This window comes from Manduca sexta, chromosome 9 (assembly GCF_014839805.1).
Source record: "Manduca sexta isolate Smith_Timp_Sample1 chromosome 9, JHU_Msex_v1.0, whole genome shotgun sequence".
In the NCBI taxonomy this organism is placed as follows: Eukaryota; Metazoa; Arthropoda; class Insecta; order Lepidoptera; family Sphingidae; genus Manduca; species Manduca sexta.
This window is the reverse complement of record NC_051123.1, coordinates 3,619,956-3,646,648: the sequence shown is the minus strand read 5'-3', so window position 1 is coordinate 3,646,648 and position 26,693 is coordinate 3,619,956. Positions and strand designations below refer to the sequence as shown.

Sequence of the window (26,693 nt, the reverse complement as noted above, 5' to 3'; positions counted from 1 at the left end):
CTCTTCGTTCACTCCCGTTCGTATCAATCGCTCATTCTCTGCGCATGGCAACTTTCTTCCAGCGTTTAGTACGCATGCGCTTAGTTGACGATCGGTGACGTACGGTCCTCCACATAACCTATTAAATAATTTATTTTAATTGTATTTTTGTAAAAAAATGGCACAATTATCGCCTTTAGAGAAAGTCGGGCTTATATTTGTCGGGTTTTTGCTTCTATATATAGTGAAAAATGTATTAAGTGTGGTGTATAATTTTGTTATTGGCCCAGCGTTGAACAAAGTTGACTACAAGCTAAAAGGGAAATGGGCATGTGAGTATATTTTTTGTTTCTTTGCTTTCTCTTCGCGTTGTAAAAGGGAAAGTCATACTTCCTTATAATATTTATAATGTCGTTGACTTGCGAGTTGCGGCCGCCGCCGCACTTCCATGGCCTTTGCGATGTCATGCACTCGTTCCATATTCAAATTTGTTTTGTATTCGTGGATATTGTAATAAACAGCATACTCATTTTTTTTTAAAGCAAAGGAATCAAATTTTTGTGTTAGGTTACCGGTCTAAAGAGTTTGTTTTCAAAATGGTGGATTGATCGATAGTTTACAGTAATACATGATTCATCACTTGATAACTCAGTAGTTGACCTATTTCCTACTCAGACGCTCGGTGTTAAACCATTTATACGTTTTTTGCTTAATATTAAGGTCATTGCTTTAATGTTTTTGTAACCATAGACTGTTTTGCTAGAGGTCATGCCCCTATCAGACGATGTTTTATCTAGACTTATGTTTGCCTACGGGTCTGTCTGCAAAGTACGTTCCTAAAGGATTTTTGGATATCCAAGGGAGACTAATTCAATGAATATTAAAAAAAGCCAAACTTTATTTCTGATACTATTCAACAGAATTTTATCGAAAAATATTTATTACATTGCTTGGTAAATAAGTAGAATTGTTATCCTTATTTGGAATATAAAAGTAGTAAAATGCATTGGACTTTAACCGTGAGTATTAGGTTGAATACGAAATCAAATAAAATTTGCATTATTTGCCAAAATAAGTTATAACGTGCAACTGAGTCAGCTAATGTGCTTGACTATGCATTAAAAAAATAATAAACAATAATGCAACAATTATTTTAAAAAACTACTTCCTCAAAATGTAGATCTCATTTATTTCATGTCTAATTTTGTCTTAGTTGCGTGGTGTGATACATATACCTACCTATTATTAATTATAACTGACTTGACTGCCTCGTAGTTGTATTGCATGACCGGTACAATAGCGCTCTGAGGTCCTGGGTTCGAATCCCGGGTTGGGCAAAGTGATATTTGGGTTTTTCTGCTCAGTATCAGCCCGGAGTCTGGAATTTGTGCCCGATATGGCGATAGGCTCGCCCTCTATCACATCATGGGACGGAACATACTTGGCGATAAGTGGGTGCCCTAGTTGCGCCTCTGCATACCCCTTCGGGGATAAATGCGTGATGTTATGTATTAATTATAACAATCATAAAATACTCATGACTGCCTCGATGGCATAGTTGTATACCATGCGCGCCACGATCATCACTGGGGTCCCCGGATCGAATCCTCTGTCGGGCAGTGATATTGGATTTTTCGGCTAAGCATCAGCCCAGAGTCTGGAATTTGTGCCCGATATAGCAAGTTCCTCTTTCTGTCATACCATGGGACGGAAACGCATGGCGAAAAGTGGGTGCTCCTTTTACGTCCCTGCCCACCCCCTTATGGTTAAAAGCGTGATGTATGTTTGACATTAAAATTAAACTACTTTTCGGATTATGGCGCGGTTTTTTATATTTTAGTTTTTCCCGGTGTATTCGAAGAAATTGCAGCCTTCATGGTTACGGGGGGGACTGAGGTGTTGTTCATCCGTAAAGTCAAAGTTACAATGAAGGCTGCAAAGTCTTCGAAACGTCGGAAGAAAACTAAAATATAAAAAACCGCGATAAAATCGGAAAAGTAGTTTAATTTTAATGTCTAACATTCGCGTAGACATAAGAAATCATTGTGTATGTTTGAGTTTATAAATGCTTATTATCATATATTGAGAAGGTGATTATCATGTGCTATATAAATAACAATGTATACCTATATTATTAACACGTTTATATTGACCAATAAAACTTATTGTAAGGACAAACATAAAGTTATTGACTTTGTAGTTGTTGTTTAAGTTGTAAATTTGTTTTTGAATAATACGCACATATTGACAAAGTCCCCGCCGCGTTTGAACGCGATAAACTCAAAAAATGTTGAACGAATTTTGATGTGATTTTGTATGGAGATAAATAGGGACGCTGGGAAGGACATAGGCTACTTTTATTTTAAGATATATTAGTTTTTTAGAAGCAGGTTCAATAAATTCCATAACCTTTTTAAAAACCGCCTTTAATTCATATACATAGATCCATTTATTCTCAAAGATGTATTATAGAGAAATATGTACTTATTACTATTAAATAAACACGCTAAAACCTTTAAGTTAAACATTCCGGAATGTGCTTTACGCGGCCAAAACGGTAAACAAAGGCCAGTACTGCAGCACTCCAGGAACAAGGGGCTATTCAACATAAAAATATTTTTTCAGTTCGAATCGGTAGTTCCTGAGATTAGCCATTACTGCTCCGCTCCTATTGGGTATAGCGTGATGATATATATCCTATAGCACTCCACGAATAAAGGGCTATCCAACGCAAAAATAATTTTTCAGTTCGAATCAGTAGTTCCTGAGATTAGCTTTTACTGCTCCGCTCCTATTGGGTATAGCGCGATGATATATAGCCTATAGCACTCCACAAACAAAAGTCTTTTCAACACAGAAATATTTTTACAGTTCGAACCGGTAGTTCCTGAGATTAGCCGTTAGTGCTCCGCTCCTATTGGGTATAGCTTGATGATATATAGCCTATAGCACTCAACGAACAAAGGGCTATCCAAAACAAAAATATTTTTTCAAATTGAACCGGTAGTTCCTGAGATTAGCGCGTTCAAACAAACAAACAAACTCTTCAGCTTTATATAGTAGTATAGATTAGGCATTGGTATTAAATATAACACCACGTTAATTTTCTTGGGAAGTCCAAAGATACAGTTTCGGGCAAATGTCATGGCCTTATATTTATTTTAATATATTGTTTACTTTTTAATCGATTTTATCCTTTCATACCAAAAGGTTAAGGTTCATAACCCGTTTACCTCTACATGCGATAAAGACGACAGTTACTAGTAGCAGCTTCGAATGTGTAAAATCTATATATATAAAAATGAATCCCTATTTCCCTTGGTCACGCCATCACGCGTGAACGGCTGGACAGATTTCACTATTTTTTATTTGTTGTGATTGTTATTGTCAGAAGGTTCTTATGAAAGAAAAAAAAAATAAAAATTTCGCGGAAAATTAGAAAATTTAAAAAAACTTAACGAAAGTATTAATTTTATATAACTGTGAATTGTTTGAAATAACTGTCAGCGATTGACAGAATGCGCGCTGCTTTATAGTTAATACGGCACAACGTCTGTCGGGTCAGCTAGTAACAAATAAATATCACACTAATAAGGTTATTGCTTACTTTTTAATCGATTTTATCCTTTTATACCAAACGGTTAAGGTTCATAACCCCTTCACCTCTACATACGATGAAGAGGATTTACTAGATGCGGCTAGCAGCTCCGACTATATAAAATATCACAGAAACATGCCATACTTACACTTTACTGGTGATAGGTCCCTCTTATGAGAGAGTCTGTCTGAGTAGGTACCACGGCAATGTATATTTCTGCTGCCAGCAGTGTGTAGTCACTGTTGTGTTCTGGTTTGAAGGACATTGTAGCCAGTGTAACTACTGGACATAATAAGACTTAACGTCTCATGTCTAAGGAAACCAAACAATACTTTGTAATTCAAGGTGTTGAATGGTGTTTCTACTGTTTATGGGCGGCCGTATCGCTTACCATCAAGCGAAGGGAAGCTCGTCACGTCATTCAAAAGCATTAAAAAAACACTTAATACCCATTAGGATAGGCAAGAATGCAACCAGGGCACCTACTTTTCACCATGTGTATTCCATCCCATGAGGTCATAGATTATATTGCCCTATAGGTGACAAATTCCAGACTTAAACCGATACTAAGTAGTAAACACGATATCGCTTCGACCAGGAATTCGCATCCAGAACGTCAGAATGGCAGTCGTATAAATACCTCAATATTACAGGAAAAAGAATGAGCTCACTCAGTCATAATGTAGCATATTGTAAGTAAAACAATTTTGGCAACTCGTTGAGTTTTTATAAAAAAAAAAGTTTTACTGAAACCGTTCTCCGGAACGCGATTCGTGGGTACACGCCGATAAATACAAAGGTAGCTAGGGATAATGCAGTATATTGTCAGTGAAAGATTATTTGTAATTTGTTGACAGATTTATAAAAAAAAAAAGTTTTATTCAAACCGCTCTCTGGAACGCGATTCGTAGGAACAAGTCGATAAATACGAATGTTGCTAGACACGTCTTTTATCTTTGAAGTTACCAATGCACCCAATTTTGCCGTGTGTATTCCGACCCATGATGTGACCGGGGCTGATGCTGACGAAAAAAACTGATATAACTTAACACGACTCGGGATTTGAACCAAAGACCTTAGAGCAGAAGTTGGACAAGTAGAGGTGATATTATCATATATTGAGAATCAAATGCGTATATCTAATAGTGGCGAAGGGTGAAATTTTTCAAAAGGTAACCCGAGATAAAAAAGATTGCCTTAGTTGACATATCACAGATTGCATAACATAAAAAAAAAACTAAGTCAAACGTATATAAATCTAAAAGGGAAGCCGGTAGGAATCTGGTTGTATGGACGCTTAGCTACTGATATCTATGTTGTATCCGATAGCCGTCTACAAGGCCGTAAGCCAAATTTAAAGTCATAAACACTACCGCTTTTAATATAGTTTTGTATATCCTTATAAAATAAATCAATATTCATGTAGGTCACTATAGTTTCCCGCAGATATTGCTTTTGCGTCAGTAAGGTCGCAAATCGAGTTTTGAATAACAAATATAACTTGCTGCTACGTAATGGAAAATAAGAAGAAATAACTTTATAATATAAGGTTTAGGGCTGATGTTTCAATCATCGGATATAATTTATTCAAAAAAGTACAAAACAAACGCATTAAAACGACAGTTGCATGTAAAAAGTTGTTTATCTCACTTTAATATATAATCACGTTATAGTTTATTCGAGGGTTAAATATTATTTAACGATTGAAAAATATTGCCTTTAATAAGAAATTATTAAAACACAATGTATTTATTTATTTATTCTTTCCAACTTAAGTTCTTTATTGAAATCGGTGTCTAAATTAAATGAAACATTGTTTTTATCAATGACGTTTTGCAAATAGACACGTCATACACTAACAAAGTGGCACATAAAAACGGCGCATTATTTGCTATATTCACGTACCTGTACATATAATTGCAAATTGGCTCGAAGAAGGAATAACAAGATGCAGCACACATTCGTTAGAAAAGGATATATATACATCGACAGTTACGTAACAACGTTAGTGTCGCACGCTCATTGGCTGTTAAGTCGGGCAATTACCTTACTTTCGTCTTGCTAGGGCCCTTATTCTGTATGGTAGTGTAAACGCGTAACGCGGCCGTGTCATGTTATCTTCGAGAAATGTGCGTGGAATGGTATTCTGTAAGCCAAATTTCTATAGTCCTAAACATGATGCGTTGTGTTACGTGCTTGTTACGCACTGTCAAAATAACGTGCGGGATAGAGAATAAGGCCCCAGTATTGAGCTCGGACAACGTATCTATGTAATATAAACATCTTAGGTTTTTATATTGTTTATTAGTGATGCTGGTCATTCATTATCAAGGAAGGTTGGGAAATATGCTAGTGACTATGTTCTGCTCATATCTGCTATAGAATATGAAGGAGTAGGTACAGCTAGGGATACATAGTGCGTCGATTTTTTTCTCACCCTGCACTATACCTAGCTTCTTAACTGTCCTTGAAAACTATATCATAGCTAGCTGGCTATAAAATAGTTAATTAAGTAACACAGAACTTAGATATGACCACCTTGAAATTAGTCACGAATCGAGTTAGTTAGTTACTAGTTGTAAAACTAGTTTAGAACAGAATTATTTGCAAGGATTACTTTATATTTAAGGAATTAATATTCGCTATGACGCAAGTAATATTTAAAAAAAATGTAAATCCAATAGCGTTTAAGGTTAATAAAAATATCCAAGGTTGGTCAGGGAATGGTTCGCTACACCAACTTTTTTTTTTTTGGTTTCGCGGAGAAAGTACCTTATTACTACCGCCCAGCCTTCGCGGGGGGCGACTGAGCGGTTATGCTGGGGTAACCGTGCCTTACGGCCCGACGTTGAGCCGCCCGGATTTGATGGTGACCTTCGAGCGACCGCCGGGCCGAGTCCCTAACCATATGTACAACTTAACCTACGCACGGCCTACCAGCTAAAACTCCGCGGTGGCCCTCTTCGGCGCATTTGGGACGGCTGCGGGCTTCCTCTGACGTTGTAGTGTCTAAGTCTACGACCGCAGCCGTCCCTGCGCGGTGCCGCCTTGCGGCCCGTCTCCTATTGGAGGGGGGGGGCTCAGAAGCCCCCACGCACCAAAGGACGCCCTCGGCGTCTACGGCAGTATGAGGCCAACAACACACTGCTGTCCATCCCGGGGGTCAACCGAAAAATGTGCAAAATGCACAAAAATGTACTAGGGCGGACAGCCCCCTGCTGCCCGCCGACGACCCCCTTCGTGGCCCCTATTAGTCGCCTCTTACGACAGGCAGGGGATACCGTGGTGGAATTCTCCAAACGCCCCCATTCCACAGGGCGGTTCGTTACACCAACGTCAAATCCACGTACGCGCTGTCCTTTTAAACAAAAATGGCGATGATTGTATAAATGAAAAACTGCTGCCCTTGATACTTGGAAATCTAAGTAAGTAATAAGACTAAGCTAATATAACTATTTACATACAACTGTCGTTTGTAATTAATTTGTCTTGTACTTTTTTGAATAAGTTATATCCGATGATTGAATAATCAGCCCTAAACCTTATGTTATAAAGTTATTTATCATATATTTCTTCAAAAGTTCTGAGTAAGTTTTTTCGCAAGGGTCTATTTCACAATTTCTAATTAAATGTTACTAGTCATATAAATGTATAAGCTGACTAAATACAAAAGTCGCACTCTAATCTATGCTCCCGAATAAATGCTAATAATACTCATACTATCTACATAATCGGGCTAGAATCGGTCTGATAAGTCACCAGCGTAGCTGTATATCGTACCTCGAATCTTCTACGAACGCTACTTAATCATCTCACGAAGATGTTAATTGCCAATGCAATGCATCTACATAAGCTGTTTTATAACATAACTGTGAAATAAAATTGACTTGAAACTTATAAAACAGGCCCTAAAAGTACAATAAATTAAAGTACGATTATTTAAATTGCCTTAGTGAAAAATCTTTCAAATCTTCCACTGTATAAAAGAGGTAATATTTACATTATTTATTTATTAATACCAAATATTCTATTTTGGCGTCAGTTTAAACTCAAAACCAATAAATGGTTTCTGTGTTACCTTCAACAAAGTTCCAAACATCTAATTTGTTAGTGGTAGGATATTTGTATTCATCCGGATATCGACCATCATACCTAAGGTATAAAACTCGCCACAGAAGTATAACGCGTGGAATCAGCCTGTGTGTATCTGGTTTAATCGGTTTGGTATAATTGAGTCGACTAGCTAGGTGTAATCATCTCTCGTCAGTCGACGTTCTATTGGAACCCACTCCACTTACCACCAGTGCATTCTGGTTAGTTTGCTGTTCTTGTGTATATAAAAAAAATACAAACTGTGCCTTTACAGCCAAGCCAGATATTGTCGGAGCACTCTTAGCCGTTAGTGATAACTTCATACCAGATATAATAGTAACAAGCAAAGCGATAACTACAAAATTCAATTCACACACGAATTTGCATTATCTACATGTCCAAACCCAAAACGTTTCCAAAGTTATTTACAAATGAAGTGGGAATTGTGTTAAAAATTTGAACAAACGACGACGGCCAGGAACTCGGCCAACTCCGAATACCCCGTAGCGAACGTTAGGAATAGTTGAAACGAAGAAATGTAACGTTTTCCTTGGAAACTTGGACCTGCGTTCTTAACTTGTAGTTTATTTACACTAGAAAACTTTCAGTCTCTCGGGTGTGTTTTATGTCTTTAGAGCTGTAAAGGTGCTTTTACTGTATCTATTAACTTATTAACAATGGCAACGAAGTTTTCTATAATTATTATTAAGTGCGCATTCGCTTTGTTAACAAATATACGGTTTTGATATACTTGTTTTAGTACGTGCTTCGAAACTAGAATGGATTTGCCTTTACGTGTCCCGATGCTTTCTCTCTTGTGGTTTGGAGGGTTTGTAGTCCTTAGTTATATTGTATCCATTATGACAATATAGAAGTAAAAGTTTGCCGTTTTTGTTTCTGTATCACCCCGGGTTGATTGGTAAAGAATGCCTTTGGTATTAAGTTCGGCTTTATTTATCTTTTTATTTATTAACACTTTGTACTCATGGTATACAGGCGGACTACTCTCCCAGTTAACCTTGGGGTGGTGTAGAGAGGACGGAGGCAGGTGAATAATTGAAAAGAAGCTTTGCTCACTTTGTATTATATTGTACTAGCCTATATTATCCCAATGTTTGGCAAAGGCTTCAACAAGATCCTTCTATGATTCACGAGCTGTTTAATACAATAAGTGTCGAATTAGATTCACTTGAAGCTTGTGGAACAGGCAGTGTCGAATTAGATTCACTTGAAGCTTGTGGAACAGGCCCTAAGTGTTCGTTTGCTTTAGATACATTTAACTTACTAAGTGATAGCAAATATCTTATCACTCGCCACACAATAGTTAAGTGTCTATTATGCATAATTAGGGTGCACAACAGTTAATAAAATAAAGTCCATTAGTACGCGTGTAATTATTTTTTATAAAGTAGATTACGTCAAATTTACATGTCTTACTGGATGTACGGGCAAGCACGTACAAATTGTATCATCAGCATTTTACGCCGTTTGAATTATCATAGTATCATAATATTGTCCACTCAGTTCGCATTCTTCATCAATCATTCCGCGCGTACTCATTATCATTGTATTAAAGTATTTCAATATACCAATTTTCTATCAAAAAAGGACTTTCTCTCATTCTCACAAACAATATCATTCTGTCATAAAGATACTATACGCACCGTACACTCGATGTATACCTATTGACTCCAAAACGCGACTTATAGGGACGACTCACTGTACATGGCTTTTTACTATGATATAATAGTTGTCTTATCTAATGTAGTAAATCGGCATAACTTTTTTCTTTTCTATCCTAAAGGTATTTATGACACTTTCCATACCATTTAATTCATGTTCCTGTTATTTCTTCTCCACCTTATACTAACACATTCCATCCGAACATTTTAACATCTGAGTACATCAAATATATGGAATAGAATACTATTATAATCTTAACCTAAAATTTACCAGTTTCCTTAAGCGGTCCCGTTTTACCCTTAATTACAATTGCAAGTATTTGTAATTACACGGGTCATGCAAGTTTCAATGGTAATGTTACACAAGACCATTAGACAATAACGTATCCTGTAATTAGGTAAGAATCCGACATAATTTCTCAATAAACATTTCTTTGAAGTTAATGAAGGAAGCAATTTTGCGAGCGGGACAATTTTCTATGAAATGGGTGATTGGAAATTTTATTGAATCCAAACGGCTCTCTGTTATCGGTTATCGATTTAAGTTTAACTTTTTTGTACAGGTTTATTATTGGATCTTTCGTATTTCAACTGTTGCAGCCTATTTGGATTAATAGGTTTGTTGTAATACTTTTATATTTAGTAATTATTGTTTGGGATTTAATTTTATATTTTTAATTATTTTCCTATTTAATCATACCTTTGTCACAATCATTGACAATTAAGGAAACAAAGGTATCATCAAAAAGAATGTCATTAGCATGTCTTGCTTTAGGTATTCCCACTCTTTCTCTAGTATCACCATTCCATAAGATATCATTTCCATAGCAGTAACATACTTAGAATTTTAATATTACCATCCGAAAATAATAACTCAGCCACTTGTCCACTTTAACGATTATAATAAGGTGTAAAAACTCTTAAAGAATTTCATTAGCGACTTTACAGGCCCTTTAATTATTACTTCACAACGTTAAGTTTAAATTATGGCGAGTAATTTGGGCGAAATAAATTTTATGAACTTTTATAATAGACATTTATAATGTGCGTACTTCAGGTCTTGCAAAAGGAGAATGTTTTCGTCAAACAGTTAGGCTATTGAGGTTTAAGGGTTTTAGAATACAATGAAAGCACTGGCTATTATGAGACTTAAGATAATGTTTTCTCCGGTTTCGAAGTGAAAGTCAATATCACTTAACTCAGTACGCCTTTATTTATACCCGAAGGGATAGGAAAAGGTGCACCCAAGGCACCCACTTATACCCTACAAGTCCAAGTGCGTGCCATCCTACAATGTCACAGGGGGCGAGCCTACTGGCATATCAGGCACAATTTCCATACTCCTGGCTAATGCTGAGCAAAAAACCCAATATCACTGCCCCACCCGAGACTTGAACCCAGGATCCCAGAAGAGTGTTTTATCAGTTAAGGCTTCGTCGTCATCGTCCTTACCCATAATTATCGTGACGTGTCCTTGACGGTAATTTGTTTAAAAATATTGTTTTTTTGTCCTCTTACCTGCCAGTCCTTTTTTCCAAACATTGTGGTTTGTTTGTATTGATATAAGTAATTTTAATGGTAATAAATAATTTATTATTATCAAATCTTGACTTGTCATATGTGCAACTACGTTCGTACGTGACGAATAAATTGATTTATTTAACTTATGAAAAATCTCTTCTGTATCTACACCAATTTACGTTCTTAAAAACCAGTCTATAGATGAAGATACTATCTAAATACACTTAGTATGTATATATCACTATGTTCCTCTCGTCTTTTCACCTTATATCTTAACGACCTTCAAGATACAGGTACAATGTAACTAAACCAAGTTGATCATGACCCTAACATTGTAAGCTAACAAGCAACCTTGTTTAAGTAATGCAACAATTGGCAGCAGTTATAAAATTGTATTCTGGTCTTTGATCTATTGAAGTCCATAAAATATTATTATTACTGTATCTAAACATGTTAAACTAGGTGTTGCTCGCGACTTCGCGCTTGTAAAAGACTTTCCTTGCCAGAGTTCCCAAAACATTGTAGGAATTCATATCGCCACTATTAAGACGCCAGCGCCATCTATTTCAAATATATGATTGAAATTCCATTTTGTCCCATGAGAGCATAGTACCGCTATGAAATTTTAACTGGCCGTGGATTAAGAAGTAAGATAGTAACAGGTCTTCTAGTTGGCCTTAGTGGCGCTTGGAATACCATAGGGCCGTCCTTCTCCGGATGAAACCGCATTATGAATTGCTTTAGGTTGAATATTCTTATTTTATCCATAGTACAAATGATTAGCCTACTAAAAGATAGTGATGATGCTGGTTTTGTGACTTCAATGCACCTGGTCGCTAATGGAGGTCACTTAAAATAGGTCGGTCTGGAAATCTTTAATGGAGGCTCAAGTTCAGCGATGGACATCTTGCGGCTAATGATAATGATGATAGCTGCACTTGGTGTAAAGCGCGGTGAAACATAAATATAATGTCAAGTGGCTTGAACGGCGTCAACAAAAAAAAAAATTGAAAAAAAAAATCTGTTAAAATTATTTACATCGATCCTGAAAACAAATCTAGGACACTAGGTCCTATTTATAAGTTCTAGACGAAGGATGTGGGCAAAAGTAAACATAAATTAAAAATACCATTGGCACCTCGAAGTTTGTTATTCAAAGCCAGATCTCAAGGCCCGACTCGCACGCGACTTTCACCTCCACCGCGGACAAGTTCAAGGAGTTCCAACGGTTATTATCAAATACATAAAGCCGGTTTTGCAACGTACTCAGTAGTACTACAGGTTTTTGCCGTGAAAGTATTGTTAAACTAACACGCTTACTAGGATCTCGATGGAGTTCGAAAGTGTTAGAGCTGGATTTCTATCTAGACCGGTTTATACAAATGAACGGCGAGACGAGCTGTCTGCTCGCCTGGTGGTATACTTCACGTAGGAGCATCACTATTTGCTTTTAAATACCATCAGATCCCACTGGATACTGAATATAAAAAAATTACAAGGTTCTGGAACTGTTCTGCACTCTTAATCCTATTTTTCTGTTTCGAATGTTTTCTTCAATATTTTGGTATTGTTTCCTCTAGTATTGTAATTGTGGAGGATGGTAATCATTAACGATAAGGTTAGCCATTCGAAACTCTCCTTTATCTAATATTAATTAACTTCTAGATTTTCCTAACAGAGCTGGAGTTTATGTATTCTCGGTTTATGCTCTTCGAACAACGATCAAGATGTATACATAGCTAGCAGAACGCTTACCTTCCAGTCTTTAGTCAACAGTATCAATTGCAAATTATGCAAATTACAGCCGAGTCGTACATAAATTGTTGAAACTGCGAATATGCGATGTTGCTCGAGCTTAACACGAATGCAAAATATTTGCTGCCGTCAGGCTGCATGGATATTGCGATATCTTGACGCTAAGTATATCTTGTGATGATTACTTATCATACTTTACATGGACTATGGACTATATCCAACTTCTTGATGACTAATGATTTCTTCAGTTTACGCGAATGTTAGAAATTTAAATTAAACTATTTTACGAAATTTATCGCGGTTTTAAAAAAAAAAAATCTCCCGAAGTTTCGAAGACTTTGCAGCCTTCATGGTCACGGGGAGGACTTGAGGTTCTTGATGACTATTTATACACACACGCCTATCTCCAAAGGGGTAGACAGAAGCAAAATTACTACATAAAATGCATGCCACAAAGTCGAGGCTGAGAGGTCATTTTGACGTTCCCGCATATAAAAACCCCGCAGTGGTAATTACTTAATCTTTTAGAAATAAAATGTTGCGTTCCTTTTAAGGTGGATAAAATGTTTCACATTTGCACGACGCATCTGGGTCGTCTGAATATGAATATCACAGTTGTTCAATGCATAATAGTTGTGCGGACTTTAGAATGTTTTGCATTTTAACCATTATTATATTTAGATTTTTTTCCGTGACCTACTTTAATTCGGTGCATAATATTAATGATGTTCAAGCCGAGGGATGGTTTGTCGTTGAGTAGAAATGTGGGTATTTTGGAGTTATACGTTTGGTAGGTCTCATAGTGAAAATAAGTCTGGATATACCGGCTTAAATGGTGGTAGGATATATTTTATATCCCCCGGATAGCGACCACCGCACACAAGGTGTTAAAATCTGCCATAGTTTGTAACTATGTCGCGTTCCTGTATAAATCCGGTTCCATCCCGTATCCCCCGGATAGCGACCACCGTACACAAGGTGTTAAAATCTGCCATAGTGTGTAAGTATGTCGCGTTCCTGTGTAAATCCGGTTCCATCCCGTATCCCCCGGATAGCGACCACCGCACACAAGGTGTTAAAATCTGCCATAGTGTGTAAGTATGTCGCGTTCCTGTGTAAATCCGGTTCCATCCCGTATCCCCCGGATAGCGACCACCGCACACAAGGTGTTAAAATCTGCCATAGTGTGTAAGTATGTCGCGTTCCTGTGTAAATCCGGTTCCATCCCGTATCCCCCGGATAGCGACCACCGCACACAAGGTGTTAAAATCTGCCATAGTGTGTAAGTATGTCGCGTTCCTGTGTAAATCCGGTTCCATCCCGTATCCCCCGGATAGCGACCACCGCACACAAGGTGTTAAAATCTGCTATAGTGTGTAAATATGTCGCGTTCCTGTGTAAATCCGGTTCCAACAGGCCGGCATAATAACGTCGACTGTCGAGGGGCAATTCCCATCACTTGACATTCTATTAGACCCCAGTCCACCTACGATCAGGTTCAGTAGGGTCAACTTGTCCTGCCGATTAAAAAAAAATGTAGTGATAATCATCTTCTAAGTACCGTAATGTGTAAAAATTTGTAGTTTTTTACTAATAACATTGGTAAAGATAGCCTTTGAATAATACTGTTGGTAAATGTCAGTATTCAAAAATGCATTATTAATTAATTACTAATATAACCGTGTTTTTCATTTGTTGCAGTGGTCACCGGATGCACGGATGGCATCGGAAAGCAATACGCAAGAGAGGTAAGTCATGATTTGTGTGTTTTATGTATAAAAGTTAAATTATTATTAAAAAAACAAAAATCTTAAAAGTCAATGTCCACTGTCCAATGGTTACTATTGCATATAAGGGGTAGTAATACTACCGAACATATCGCTTAGAATAGTGGCTATATTAGAATATTAGCTTTTGCTCGCGTTTTTCGCCCTGCGTGAATGTTTCTTCAGGAGAATTTACCCGTTTTATATTTTTCAGAGATAGAACGGAGCCTATATTTTAAGTTTAGCCTCGGGCAATAAATAAATGATAAATGCATTAAATTCAATGCAGTGGTTTTTACGTGATGCGGGTACAAATATACAGACCGACAAAAAAAAAAAACAAAAAAAAAATGTTTTGGCTTCTGTTTTTCTAATAAAGACGCCCATATTAGATTTCCTTCAATATCTATAATGTACAGGATATCAGCCTAGTACAATTTTATTATATCAAAAAAATGACCGATGTATTCAAATTCCTAATATGCTAGTGAATGCCGCTGTAAAATATCGGGTAATGTTCTGACATTTTGGCTCTAGACCTACGTTTCGTCTAAGTTAATACTGCTAATAATGCAATAGAAGGTTAGTACTATCTTAGCATAAAAATAATTTTAATAATAAGCAACGAATCACTAGAAATATCAAAGGTTATTCATTGAATTGATTCATTCATTTCTCTAATAATCTAATTAGGTGATTATGCTCATAATAGGGTAATCATATAATTCTAATAATAAATTGGCATGAAGTGCTTACTTTCAAGTGACATTATCAGTGTGAAATAATTACATGGCAATTATTTTGTTGAATAATTTGACATAAACTTATTTGAAATGAAACATTCCTGGAACTTGAGTCTTGAGTGCTCATTTTAGATGACCTAGACGTGTCTGAAAAGGTGACCTGTCAGTAATAGAAGCAAGAGATTTGCGCATGTAATTTTCTCTGTAAAATTCTCTTAATAAATTTATATTGAATTATTATATCGTGGATTTTGTCGTTGAAAGAAAGTCGGCAGATTGGTTTAATAATTCAAGCGATATTCTAAAATACACTTAGTTTGTTATCGTTTGTCAAATAAGTTGTAAAAAGAGCTGATAAGTTAAATACTATATTTTACTGGTGGTAGGTCTCTCATATGTGAGAGTCCGCCTAGATACCACCGCAATGTCTATTTCTACCGCCTAACAGCAGTGTGTAGTCACTGCTTGTTTCCGGTTTGAAAAACATTGTAGCCAGTATAACTACTGGACAAAATAAGACTTAACATCTCGTGTCTCAGGTTGGCAAACGCAATGGAATACCAAACAATACTTTGTAATTTAAGGTTTTGGATGGTGTTTTTACTGTTCATGGGCGGTCGTATCGCTTACGATCAGGCGAACGGCAAGCTCGTCTCGTCATTCAAAGCAATAAATAATAATATTAATAAACTGAATCGTATTATCAGTTCAGACTGACGACCGCATGATGAAAAAAGTAATTTGCAAGATTCCAAGAATTTATAATATTATTTAAATTAAGTAAGGACGTGATCTTCGGTCCAAAACGGTGTAAAATTAAAATGTGCATAATTAAACAATGGCGGTAATGTGCTCATTTCAAGGTTCGAATTCTCTTCCTTGTTAAAAACACGACGACACTATTTTAACATAATCTGTTCGCTGTATGATTTGACCGTGAAAAAGTCGTATAATTTGTAATAAAATTATTAAGAGCAAAATTTGTTATTATGTAAATTTTTCAAGTAAACTTCTTAAAAATACTTAAAGTAATTTCTTGTAGATGTAGCCCTATTGCCCAAAGTGAATTGGTATTTAAAAAAAATATATTTTTAAGAAAAACATAATAATATTATTGAAATACTAAATTTAAGAAACGGATTTATGTTCCTTCTCTTATCTAATGTGTTATTAATTTATCATAATAAATATTGTATCATCCAGTAATCTTATGCAAAGGCTTTAATGAGCTAGTCCGAATAAACAACACGATAATATAGTAAACAAGCCCTAATTTTATAGATATCAACTATCATTAAACCTGTATTATATGGGTTAGGTACGTATGTAATGAATATCCATTGTTATACAAGTACTCATACACAGAAATTCCGGTGACACCGATGAAGCCACTTTATAGTTTAGGGTTGGCTTGTTTTAAACATGAAACTATTTGTTAACCTCAAAGTTATCGTAACAAGTAATAGATAACTTAATAAAAATTATTTACGCGTTTTACCTACACAACTTGGTTCCTGAAAAAAACTATGTTTTTTTTTTTTGTTTTTTAATTTATTTTACACACGCTCTACATGTAAAGATAGATTTGAATAAATGGCTAAGGAGGTAAGAATGAGGTAAGAAATAAAAATAATAAAAAACGTCAAATTGATAACCTGCTAAATATATTAATTAGGTTATTTTTCCGCGACACGCGTAATGGCATGTACCTGTCATGTAAGCCGGCTAACATTCCAATGGTAAATGGGTTACATCAACAAAAATTGCTAATATTCACACATAAATTCAACTAAACACTAAGTTTTTAAAAAACTTTCCTTTAAATATTAAACATTCGACTTATACAAGTTTACAACCACGGCGACGATGTTTTTAGCCATAAGTGCGGTTTACAGATCCCTCGGTCTGTGGAAAAATATTTTAGAGACCGTGCATCCGTCTAGCGTGGTCCACACAAAGCCTCCGCATGTAAAATGAATGTATGAGATATAAAAGTAGACTTACCACGAATAAGAATATTTTAAATTTAAATAGATGTGTTTTTAGTTTTTATGAGCTTCTATATTTTATTCGTATTTACAAGGACTTTAGTCCCAATAATGTAGTGTTTAACGTGTTTTATTTTGGGATTATGCAGGTTACGAATTTTGTAAACGTTGAATGTAAAATGGAAGAATCAGTGACGTAGCTAAGGAAGAGGGATTCTAGTGGCAATGTGCGTAGGCTGAGAATCGTGAGGTTCTGGGTTTGACTCCTAAGTTGGGCAATTAGAATTGATATGAGCGTTTTCAAAAATAATATGTCTCACTTAGAATATGACATAAATCAAATACGAAACGAACGACCGTGTCGTCTGATTGTGATTTGTCAAGAGATGAACAAGTGAGTCACGTGTTGGTCTCTCGACCAATCACAGTTGGACGACACGGACGCTCGCGCGGTATTTTATCGTATATTCTAAGGGGGCTGACGTGCCCTGGATTGAAATTTATGCCCGATTTGGAAATAGTCTCACCCCTAATACATCATCGAGTAGATTTTAGGGCGAAATCTCTGTATATTCAGTCTCAAACAGGCCGGCATGATTGTGTCAATTGATGAGGGGTAATCATCTCTCGTCAGTCAACATTCTGTATACCTACTATATATCTGAGACTCTACTCCACTTACCATCAGATACAGTAGAGTAGTGTTGCCGTGGCTGTATAGAAAATAAGCTGTTTATGTACTTGTGTTCGCCTTTCTCTTCAAGGTTAAAAGGATAAACTAAATATATCCTATATTTTGAATGCAGTGTACACTTACTTTCCATTAAATGAAACATAGCACGTTCCAGAAATAAATGTAATCACATCTCAAAAAGCTGTATCGATAATATTGTATGAACTTGAAGCAAACATCAAGTCCATTAGTGTATTAATTTCTCCGATGTAGCGGACTGATAAAATGTATGCGAACATTAAAAATGTACGTTACAAATCGAAAATTAATATTTATTTGGTATTTTTGATGCGCAGTATATATTTGGACAATCATTTTTATCATAATATCTACGTATTTTGACCTAGTTTTTTGTATTTCAATTGTATAGGTATTGTTAATAAACTGAAATGTTCTGAGAAATGGTTTAGTAAGTAAAACCCTTTAAAGTTTATATCTTAAAAAGATAATACGTCCAGTTGGATGGAAACTAGATATTGCAGTAATAAGTGAAGCCTTCAAGATTTAAATCTAAACTTGTTTGGAAGTTTGAAAACGAACAAATCACAATACTTAATGAAGAACCATCTATCTATGATTTCACAAACTTAGAAGATCGAGTAACAAATATTAATGGCTGATTTTTCTATTGTCAGATGAATTCTTTCGGACTAAATTAAAACTTTTTAATTTTAACAAATAATTTTCTAGAACCTTCCAAACAAACTTCTATAAGAACGATTGAGAAATAATCTCCGATATATTATTTATCCACCTGTGTGATTTTTTAAAGTTTAAATGGCAGAACTGAACTATATTGATTCTTGATTCAATTTTGTTTTAGTTGGCTGCGCGAGGCTGTGATATCGTTCTAGTCAGTCGATCATTAGATAAATTAAAGGCAACGGCGGAGGAAATAGGTGAGTACTTTCAACTTTTATTTTCATACTAGATAACACGGCAATTTAATACTTGTGGAGGGTCGTATTTCTGATGGTATTTGATTAACATTTTGTTACCAATGAAGGAAGTTATGGGTTTGGTATCGACAGGAATGTTTATACTTCTGGCAAAGTCATTTTTGTTTTTGAAGGAATTCGTTAGCAAGACGGATTTGCTAGTACCAACCCAATCATATTGTAGGCTTTTCAATTAACTTTCCTAAGCTATGGATACAGCAGTATGTTTTCCCCTATCCTACTTAACACTAAGGAAAGATGTACTTTACTGATGGAATATATTAGTTTGAATACTGGGTGGAAGGCAACCATAAGAGCACTTAATTACAGAAGTACATATAAAAGGTCTAATAATATCCATTAGAATAATTTTCGTGGACATCATCCATACCTTTTGATGTTAACCACCTTGTAGAATCAAAAACTTTGCAACAATTTTATAAAAATTGAAATCCACGGTGGCCTAGTGGGGATTTAAATGTCTTTCTAGACGAATCTAGTCTAGGTGGCGGTTGGTCAACAGTGACCCATTTATAATATAAAGCTGGTATTAATAATTTTTTAAATTATCCACCGTTGAATTTAACAGAAAAGGACTTCAAAGTCTCAACTAAGGTAATACAAGCTGACTTTAGCGAGGATTCGAAGATCTATGATCACATTTCCAAGGAAATTGAGGGTCTGGAGATCGGCACGTTGGTCAACAACGTGGGAGTGTCGTATTCCTACCCAGAATACTTCCTGGACATTCCAGAATGGTGAGTATAGATGACTTATTATGTAACTTATATTCAACACCCTTCTAGGGTGAATCATTTCATCCACGAAGACGCGCCCCACTTCTTTCCCTAAACCCTTAGAGTGTGCGTGAACAGCATGAGTACACGCACACTACGATGGATAGCGTCGGGGAAAGTAACACCCTCCCTCAAAAGGTGGTGGGGCGCGTCTTCGTGAATGAAATGATCTATAAAGAACAATATTTTCACTTACCAAGGATTACTATTGTATTTGTCATAATTTCGAATCAACTGTCACTACTTTTAGGAAGTATAGAAGAGCCGGCATTAGCAGGCCCAATATTCCTTGAATTGAGCAGACATAATCTATTTACGTTTTTAGAACAAACCTCTTCATTGCCTTTTGATTGCATACGCTCAATTTTCATCTGGTATTTTTGAAATCCCACGATAAAATCTACCGCACAACATTCGAATTCAAAACTCCTCAACAAAAAGCAATCCCAAGCGGAAATATATCGTCAAAAACGTTCCGTGTCAAAAACCCAATCGGTTGAATAGGCGTCGCGACGTCTCGGGCTAATATCGACGTCTGGTTTTGCACCCGTTCAACGCAACCGCATCGTGAGAGCCATTTCCAATGGGAGCAGGTGCTCCGATATCGCCTTCATATGAAATAAGTGCCGTAGAATTGAAATATTATTCGAACTATCGACGGTCTATTGAGTCCGGATTATTTGAGCCATCTGATGTTATATTTATGGGTTTTATAAATTGTGATGTATCTACGTGTTATATTAAAATTTTGCGTGATTGTTTTTTGATTTGATTGACGAGACGAGCTTGCCGTTCGCCTGGTGGTAAGCGATACGACCGATAAACAGTAGAAACACAAGCCAATACCTTGAACTACAAAGTATTGTTTTGATATTCCATTACGCTCGCCATTCTTAGACATGAGGTGTTAAGTCTCATTATGTCCAGTAGTTACACTGGCTTGTTGTCCACTGTCCAGTTCTATCTATTGCGTTTTTCCAATTGGATATAGTTTCTTTTAAACCGACTTCAAAAAAGAAGGAGGTTTTCAACTCGAATATAACTTTCTTCTTATGTTTGTTACCTCAGAACTATTGACTGGGTGAATAGATTTTTCAATGATATATTTTTTCTGATATGTGTGATGATTAGACTTGTATGTAATTGATTTGTTTAAAATTGTTTTTCTGTAATTAAAGGACGCAGATGATGTAAAAGATATTTCAAATAATAGGTATATTGATGTAATACAAGTATACTTTATTATTATTGAACACAGGCCTTTTGAAATAAAAGAGGTAAGGCTTCAAATTTTCAACAATAATCTAATAGAGGTTTACTATTTATTGGTACATCTTTGAAATTCTTAAGTTTTCCCACAGTGTTTATCCTCAAATTATAATTCGAATATTAATTTCTATTTAATGTAACCTTTAATGGAATACTTTCAATTTCCAATACGCCAGTTAATCTCACAAAAGTTAATTGATTTCATTATTGAAATTCGAAGCTTAACAAATTCTTAATTTAGTATACATTTAAATTCTTTAACTGTTATAAATACATTTTACTGATGATTTGATCCGAGTTCAAGTCAAAGGATTAACCACAGTTGATCTAATCCATTCAGCTCTGTTCAAAGGGTCGTATTGGTTTGACGGCTGACGTGACTTTCAGTGTCGGATTAGTTCAGTTTTGCTTGAAGTTTCTTAATTTGTTATTGATTTTTCAACTTGTCTTTTTAGTCCATTAGTGTTTTTGGATTTCATTTTAAGTATTTTAGTTCTTGTATAAGCGGTTTTGTGGGAACTTTGAACGTTAGTAAATTCTATATGAAATGAAATGATTTATTTGAATCTGTAAAATGTTATACATTATTTAGATTCCGTCAATATTAACTCTACCACCAGTTCGGAAAGCAGTTTTCACCAGAGAAGAACGGGCAAGAAACTCAAAAAACTCTGGTGTTGCTCTTTTCAATCAGTTTAGGGTAAAGATGAGAATGAAGAGGGTATGAGTTTCAAAAAAGAAATTTTGAAAAAATGATTTCGGTACAAATAATTTTGTACCGTAACGCTACTCAATTAGGTTATAATTGAAGAAAAAATCATCGGTATAAGAAACAAAAGCTACAGTTGCCACTAAAAAGCAATTAAGCAAAATTGTCTCGCAAACACGAAGAAGTTATTCAACTCTGCTTAATAGCGGGTTAATTTGTCCAGCCGAATGACATGATTAGACCTGGCCCATTAGTGATAATGCGGGCCTGTGATTGTATTAATTCTGCGGACAGGCCGGTCACGCGCCGACACGCGGGACGCTGCATTTACGAGCAATTATATATTTATTTTGAAAGCCTTTGGGTCCTCGGACGAGAGTCAACCCTTTAATGAGCCATCAAATCCCAATTTGGCAGCTCTCTGTCTCTTTGATCGTTTAATGTTGTTATATTATATAGAAGTTTGAATGCTTATGTTGTACAGTTTTGATGTTGTTTAAGTTAAAATCATGTCTGTATAATTATTTTGCTGGTGGTAGGATATATTTTAACTCCGGTAGCGACCACCGTACACAAGGTGTTAAAACCCGCCATAGTGGCTCAAGTGTGTCGCGTTCCGGGATCAGCCTGTGTATATCCGGTTCCAACAGGCCGGCATAAGTATGTCGACTGTCGAGGGGTAATCATCTCTCGTCAGTAGACTTTCTATAGGACCCCTCTCTATTTACCATCAGTAGAGTCAAATTGTCGTGCACCTATAAAAACTATAATTAACAAAATAGGTCTTTACTCTATTTGGGTTTTTCTGCTCAGTATCAGCCCGGAGTCTGGAATTTGTGCCCGATATGGCGATAGGCTCGCCCCCTATCACATCATGGGACGGAACACACTTGGCGAAAAGTGGGTGCCATGGTTGCGCCTCTGCATACCCCTTCGGGGATAAAATGCGTGATGTTGTTGTGTGTAGGTCTTTACTCGTCCACCAAAAGGACGCGAACTTGTAATAAATCTACACGAGTTTTATGAATCTAAAACACGAATTTGCATAATAAGCCAATGATTAATTAAAATGATGTCACATTATTATTTATGTGTCTATCGTGGTTATTCGTTGCACTCAAATTGTTTACAGTTTTACCACCTGTGTAAATACATATTATTAATATTATTAAGTTGAACATTCCATTGTTTATTGAAAGATTTGTAACATCAGAAATTATAATAAATTTACTTTATTACGTGTACTAGCATTTGAAATGAGTTTTCTAAGATAAAAGTCCCCCTACATAATTTTCCGGGATAGAAAGTAGCGTATAACCTTCTCAGGGTCCTAAACTATCTCTTTACCAAATTTCATAAATATCCGTTCAGTAGATTTTGGGAAAATCGAAAACGTACAGATAGACAGATAAAAATAATTTTAACAAAAAATTAAACCGCCTTCAAAAACCACTCAAAACCAAAAATAATTTCACCTAACAAGTATATATTGGATACCAATTTTAGAGTCGGTGCCTAATTAAAATTGTTAGTTAGCTATATTTGTTGCATAGTCCATCTATGAGCTAAATTTCTTTCAAATCAATTAAAAGGAGTAGGTTTGCGTGTACTATTAACAAACATACACAATGAAAGCTGTAATACCAAGCACATGTATGGTGTTTCATCTTTTTATTTCCTCTTTTTTCGAGGCAGGGAGTGTAATACACCCACATTTGACCAGCTATATGTAACAGGGGAAGAATTTGGGTAGTGTACAGTTCACAAATTTAAATATTTCCTTAATAGCTTCCATTTGCTGTGCTGCAGCGGTGTGTTTATCTCCGGTGACGATCTGACTTGTTGACTCGTTTTGAGTGGTTTTTGAATGCGGTTTAATTTTTTGTTAAAATTATTTTTATTTTTTGCTTTTTTGTGTCAGTAAAAATAGACCGTCTCAATGGCATAGTTGTGTTTCGCTCACGATACGACTATCGCGCTGAGGAGTTACACCTCTGAGTACCACTGAAAAGGGGAAAAGGTGTGATGCTATATATATATATGTATGTAAGAAGTAGATTCAAGTAAACCTAACACAAAAACACAACTGATATATTTCGATCATACTATAACTATCGCGCTGTGGTGTTACATCTCTGCCTACCCCTAAAAAGGGGAAAAGGTGTGATGCTATATACATATATGTATGTATGTAAGAAGAAGAGTCAATTAAACCCAACCCAAAAACACAACTGATATGTTTCACACACAGTACGACTATCGCGATGAAATGTTACGCCTCTGCCTACCCCTGACACGGGGAAATGGTGTTATGCTATATGTATAAGTATGTGAGAAGTACAGTCAACCAAACTCAATGCAAAAACATAACTAAATACGTCACAGGAAAGCTAAATTCGCGATTTCGTTTTATTGGACGACATAAGTAATTATTCTAGTTTTTAAATTTTAAAACCAAACTACCGAAGTGATGTTGAAAAAAATTTTATGGGACCAATCTGGAGAGAAATTCTTTAGAATAAAAAAATATTTTTTCCAAATTGGTTCATAAATGAGCGAGTTCTGAGGTAACAAACATACAAAAAAAAAAAATTCACATCGAATTGATAACCTCCTCCTTTTTTTTGAAGACGGTTAAAAAAGGGACATTGTTTTATAATATATTCTGTTTTGTTTGAGTTCATTTCGTGGTAACTGGCATATTTAGACGAATTTTCTACTTACAATTCTGTAGTCTATAAGCATTTCCAGCCCATTCTGAACCGAACTCAGCATAAATATAGCATCTTTTTCCTTGCATTTATCCAATATATTTTGATTTTAGGGATAAAACAGTCTCTACATTGATCAGAGCGAACATAGTCTCTGTTACCAACATGACACATCTGATCCTGCCTGGCATGGTGAAGCGAGGGAAGGGAGTTGTGATCAACATTGGATCGGCTTCATCAGTCATTCCTAGCCCGCTGTTGACGGTCTACGCGGCTACTAAGGTAAGGAATTAAAACCCTAACCATAGGTTGATTAAGGTGTAGATTAGAATATCAGGGAAGATGCAGTTGTAAGTTTTGGACAGGTAATGTTCAAGATAGAGATATAGGTTCAGAAATCGGAAGAGCATAGAGCAACACGGTCCGTTTCGCTGGTGGCCCGTGTTGCTTTATAGGGAAGAGATACAGTTGTAAGTTTTGGAATGGATATTATTCAAGATAGAGATACAGGTTCAGAAATATTTGGATTCCCAAAATAGGAAGATATATCTGGGACAATTAGTTTAAATTGAAATAAAGTAGTTTAAACAGTAAGCATCGAATTTTTTTAGTATAACACTATTATTTTCTACTGCCTTACTGTACACTTTTTTTATACTTGCACAGAAAATTGACCCCACTACACCTGATGGTAAGTAGAGTGGGGTCCAATAGAATGTCGACTGACGAGAGACGATTACCCTTCGACAGTCGACACAATTATGTCGGCCGAACACTTCCCTGGGCCACTTTGGCGAGTTTTAACACCTTGTGTACGATGGTCGCTATCCGGACAGATTTAAATACATCCTACCACCAGTAAAATTGTTTATCTTTTTCTTCCTCTGTAAATACGAAATTAAGTCGCAAAATCCTTACAGGCATACGTAGATAAGTTCACCGAGGGCATTGAAATGGAGTACTCGAAACAAGGCATTATAATACAATGCGTGCAGCCCGGCTTTGTTTGCTCAAACATGTCCGGTATCAGACGAAGCACGTTTTTCGCACCAACAGCGAAGGACTTTGTCAAATCTGCTATAAACCTCGTCGGCACCACGGCCGTCACCACTGGCTACCTTCCGCATTCTGCCTTCGTTAACATCCTGAATACAATTTACGAGTCCTCGAACAGTTTCGCAGTGTGGCTGGTCACCAGGTCGATGGAGAATAGCCGAAGGAAGGCAATGAAAAAGTATAAAAAACAGTAATTATTTCTCTTCTATGTGTGAGTTGCTCATTTTTGTAACAGTGTGTATTTAAGTGTTTTTTCTATTTATTTAAGTTTAAATATGAGAAAAACGAAAAGAAATAAATGAAAAACAGAATGCAACTCAATTTGAACGTAATTGGAAAACATTTAAACTTTAAATTCAATGATCATACTGTTACAAATGAGCAGTTCGTGGTAACCTCTTTTATCTTCTTTCACGCTTCGTACCACCGGACTAGCCGCATGTCCTGTAGTCAGTAATAACACCAAAGATGTTATAATATATGTAATAAACTCATATTTATATTTAATTGCCTTTACAAATGGTAGTGGAATAATATCCGGAATGAAATATATCCGGGATTTATAGAATTTCGAATAGATCGGTGTAATTATATATAAACTTATGAAAATTTCTCATAAACACAATTTAATTTGAATTTTTAATAGATATCATAAAAATAACTACTTTTAAAAAATCGAGCCATAAGGTTCAGTTAAGTTTGAATTTGATTTAATTTATTAGATTTTTTTCTTGTCCCTGGTTAGTTAAGGCAAAATTTTTATGAGGCGCGGAGTTAATTGCTTCCTGAATCGAATGCTTTATAATAATCTAAATTAACTCTAGTTGATTATTTAAATTGATTTCTTAAGGTAAAAAAAAAATAATCGAAAGAATCGTATTAAGAATTGGTATTACATTCCTTGAGCTATTTTTGATCGAACCATCTGTTAATAGCTTTACTTCTAACCTATTTCTATGCCTACTACTGATTTAATTTCTCAATATCGATTCATTCCTTCATTCGATTTAGAAAAGCATTCGATTCTAGAGCTCGGTGCATTCGAACTATCAAATGTACAAAGTTGTTCACAAAACCGCAAACTAACATCGGGCTGTGTAATTCGCATTTGATCAAAAATACTGTTATTACAAAATGGGATTGTACTAGATTAAGTTGGTTTAATAAATTTGGTATGCAATATGAAGTAGTTTGATTAACCTTGGTGAAGAGTTTAACAGCACTTTGGCCTTTTTAAAGAATCACAGCGACGAGCAACAACTAAGATGGCACTTTCGATCTGTTTCAGAAGAAACGGATTCTTCTTAATTTGACTCTTGACTTCTCTGTCTAATAATACGTAATCGGATTACTCCG

General features: G+C 35.9%; 1 protein-coding gene across 1 annotated transcript; it reads left to right on the top strand.

The window, feature by feature from the left end:
• Positions 1-26,519, top strand: LOC115448088 (very-long-chain 3-oxoacyl-CoA reductase). The gene is made up of 6 exons (XM_030175387.2): positions 1-311; positions 14,329-14,375; positions 18,681-18,756; positions 19,385-19,553; positions 24,395-24,563; positions 25,202-26,519. Exons 1-6 carry the CDS (start codon positions 158-160, stop codon positions 25,529-25,531), a joined length of 945 nt encoding a protein of 314 aa, XP_030031247.1. The 5' UTR covers positions 1-157; the 3' UTR covers positions 25,532-26,519.
• Positions 26,520-26,693: the final 174 nt, after the last annotated feature.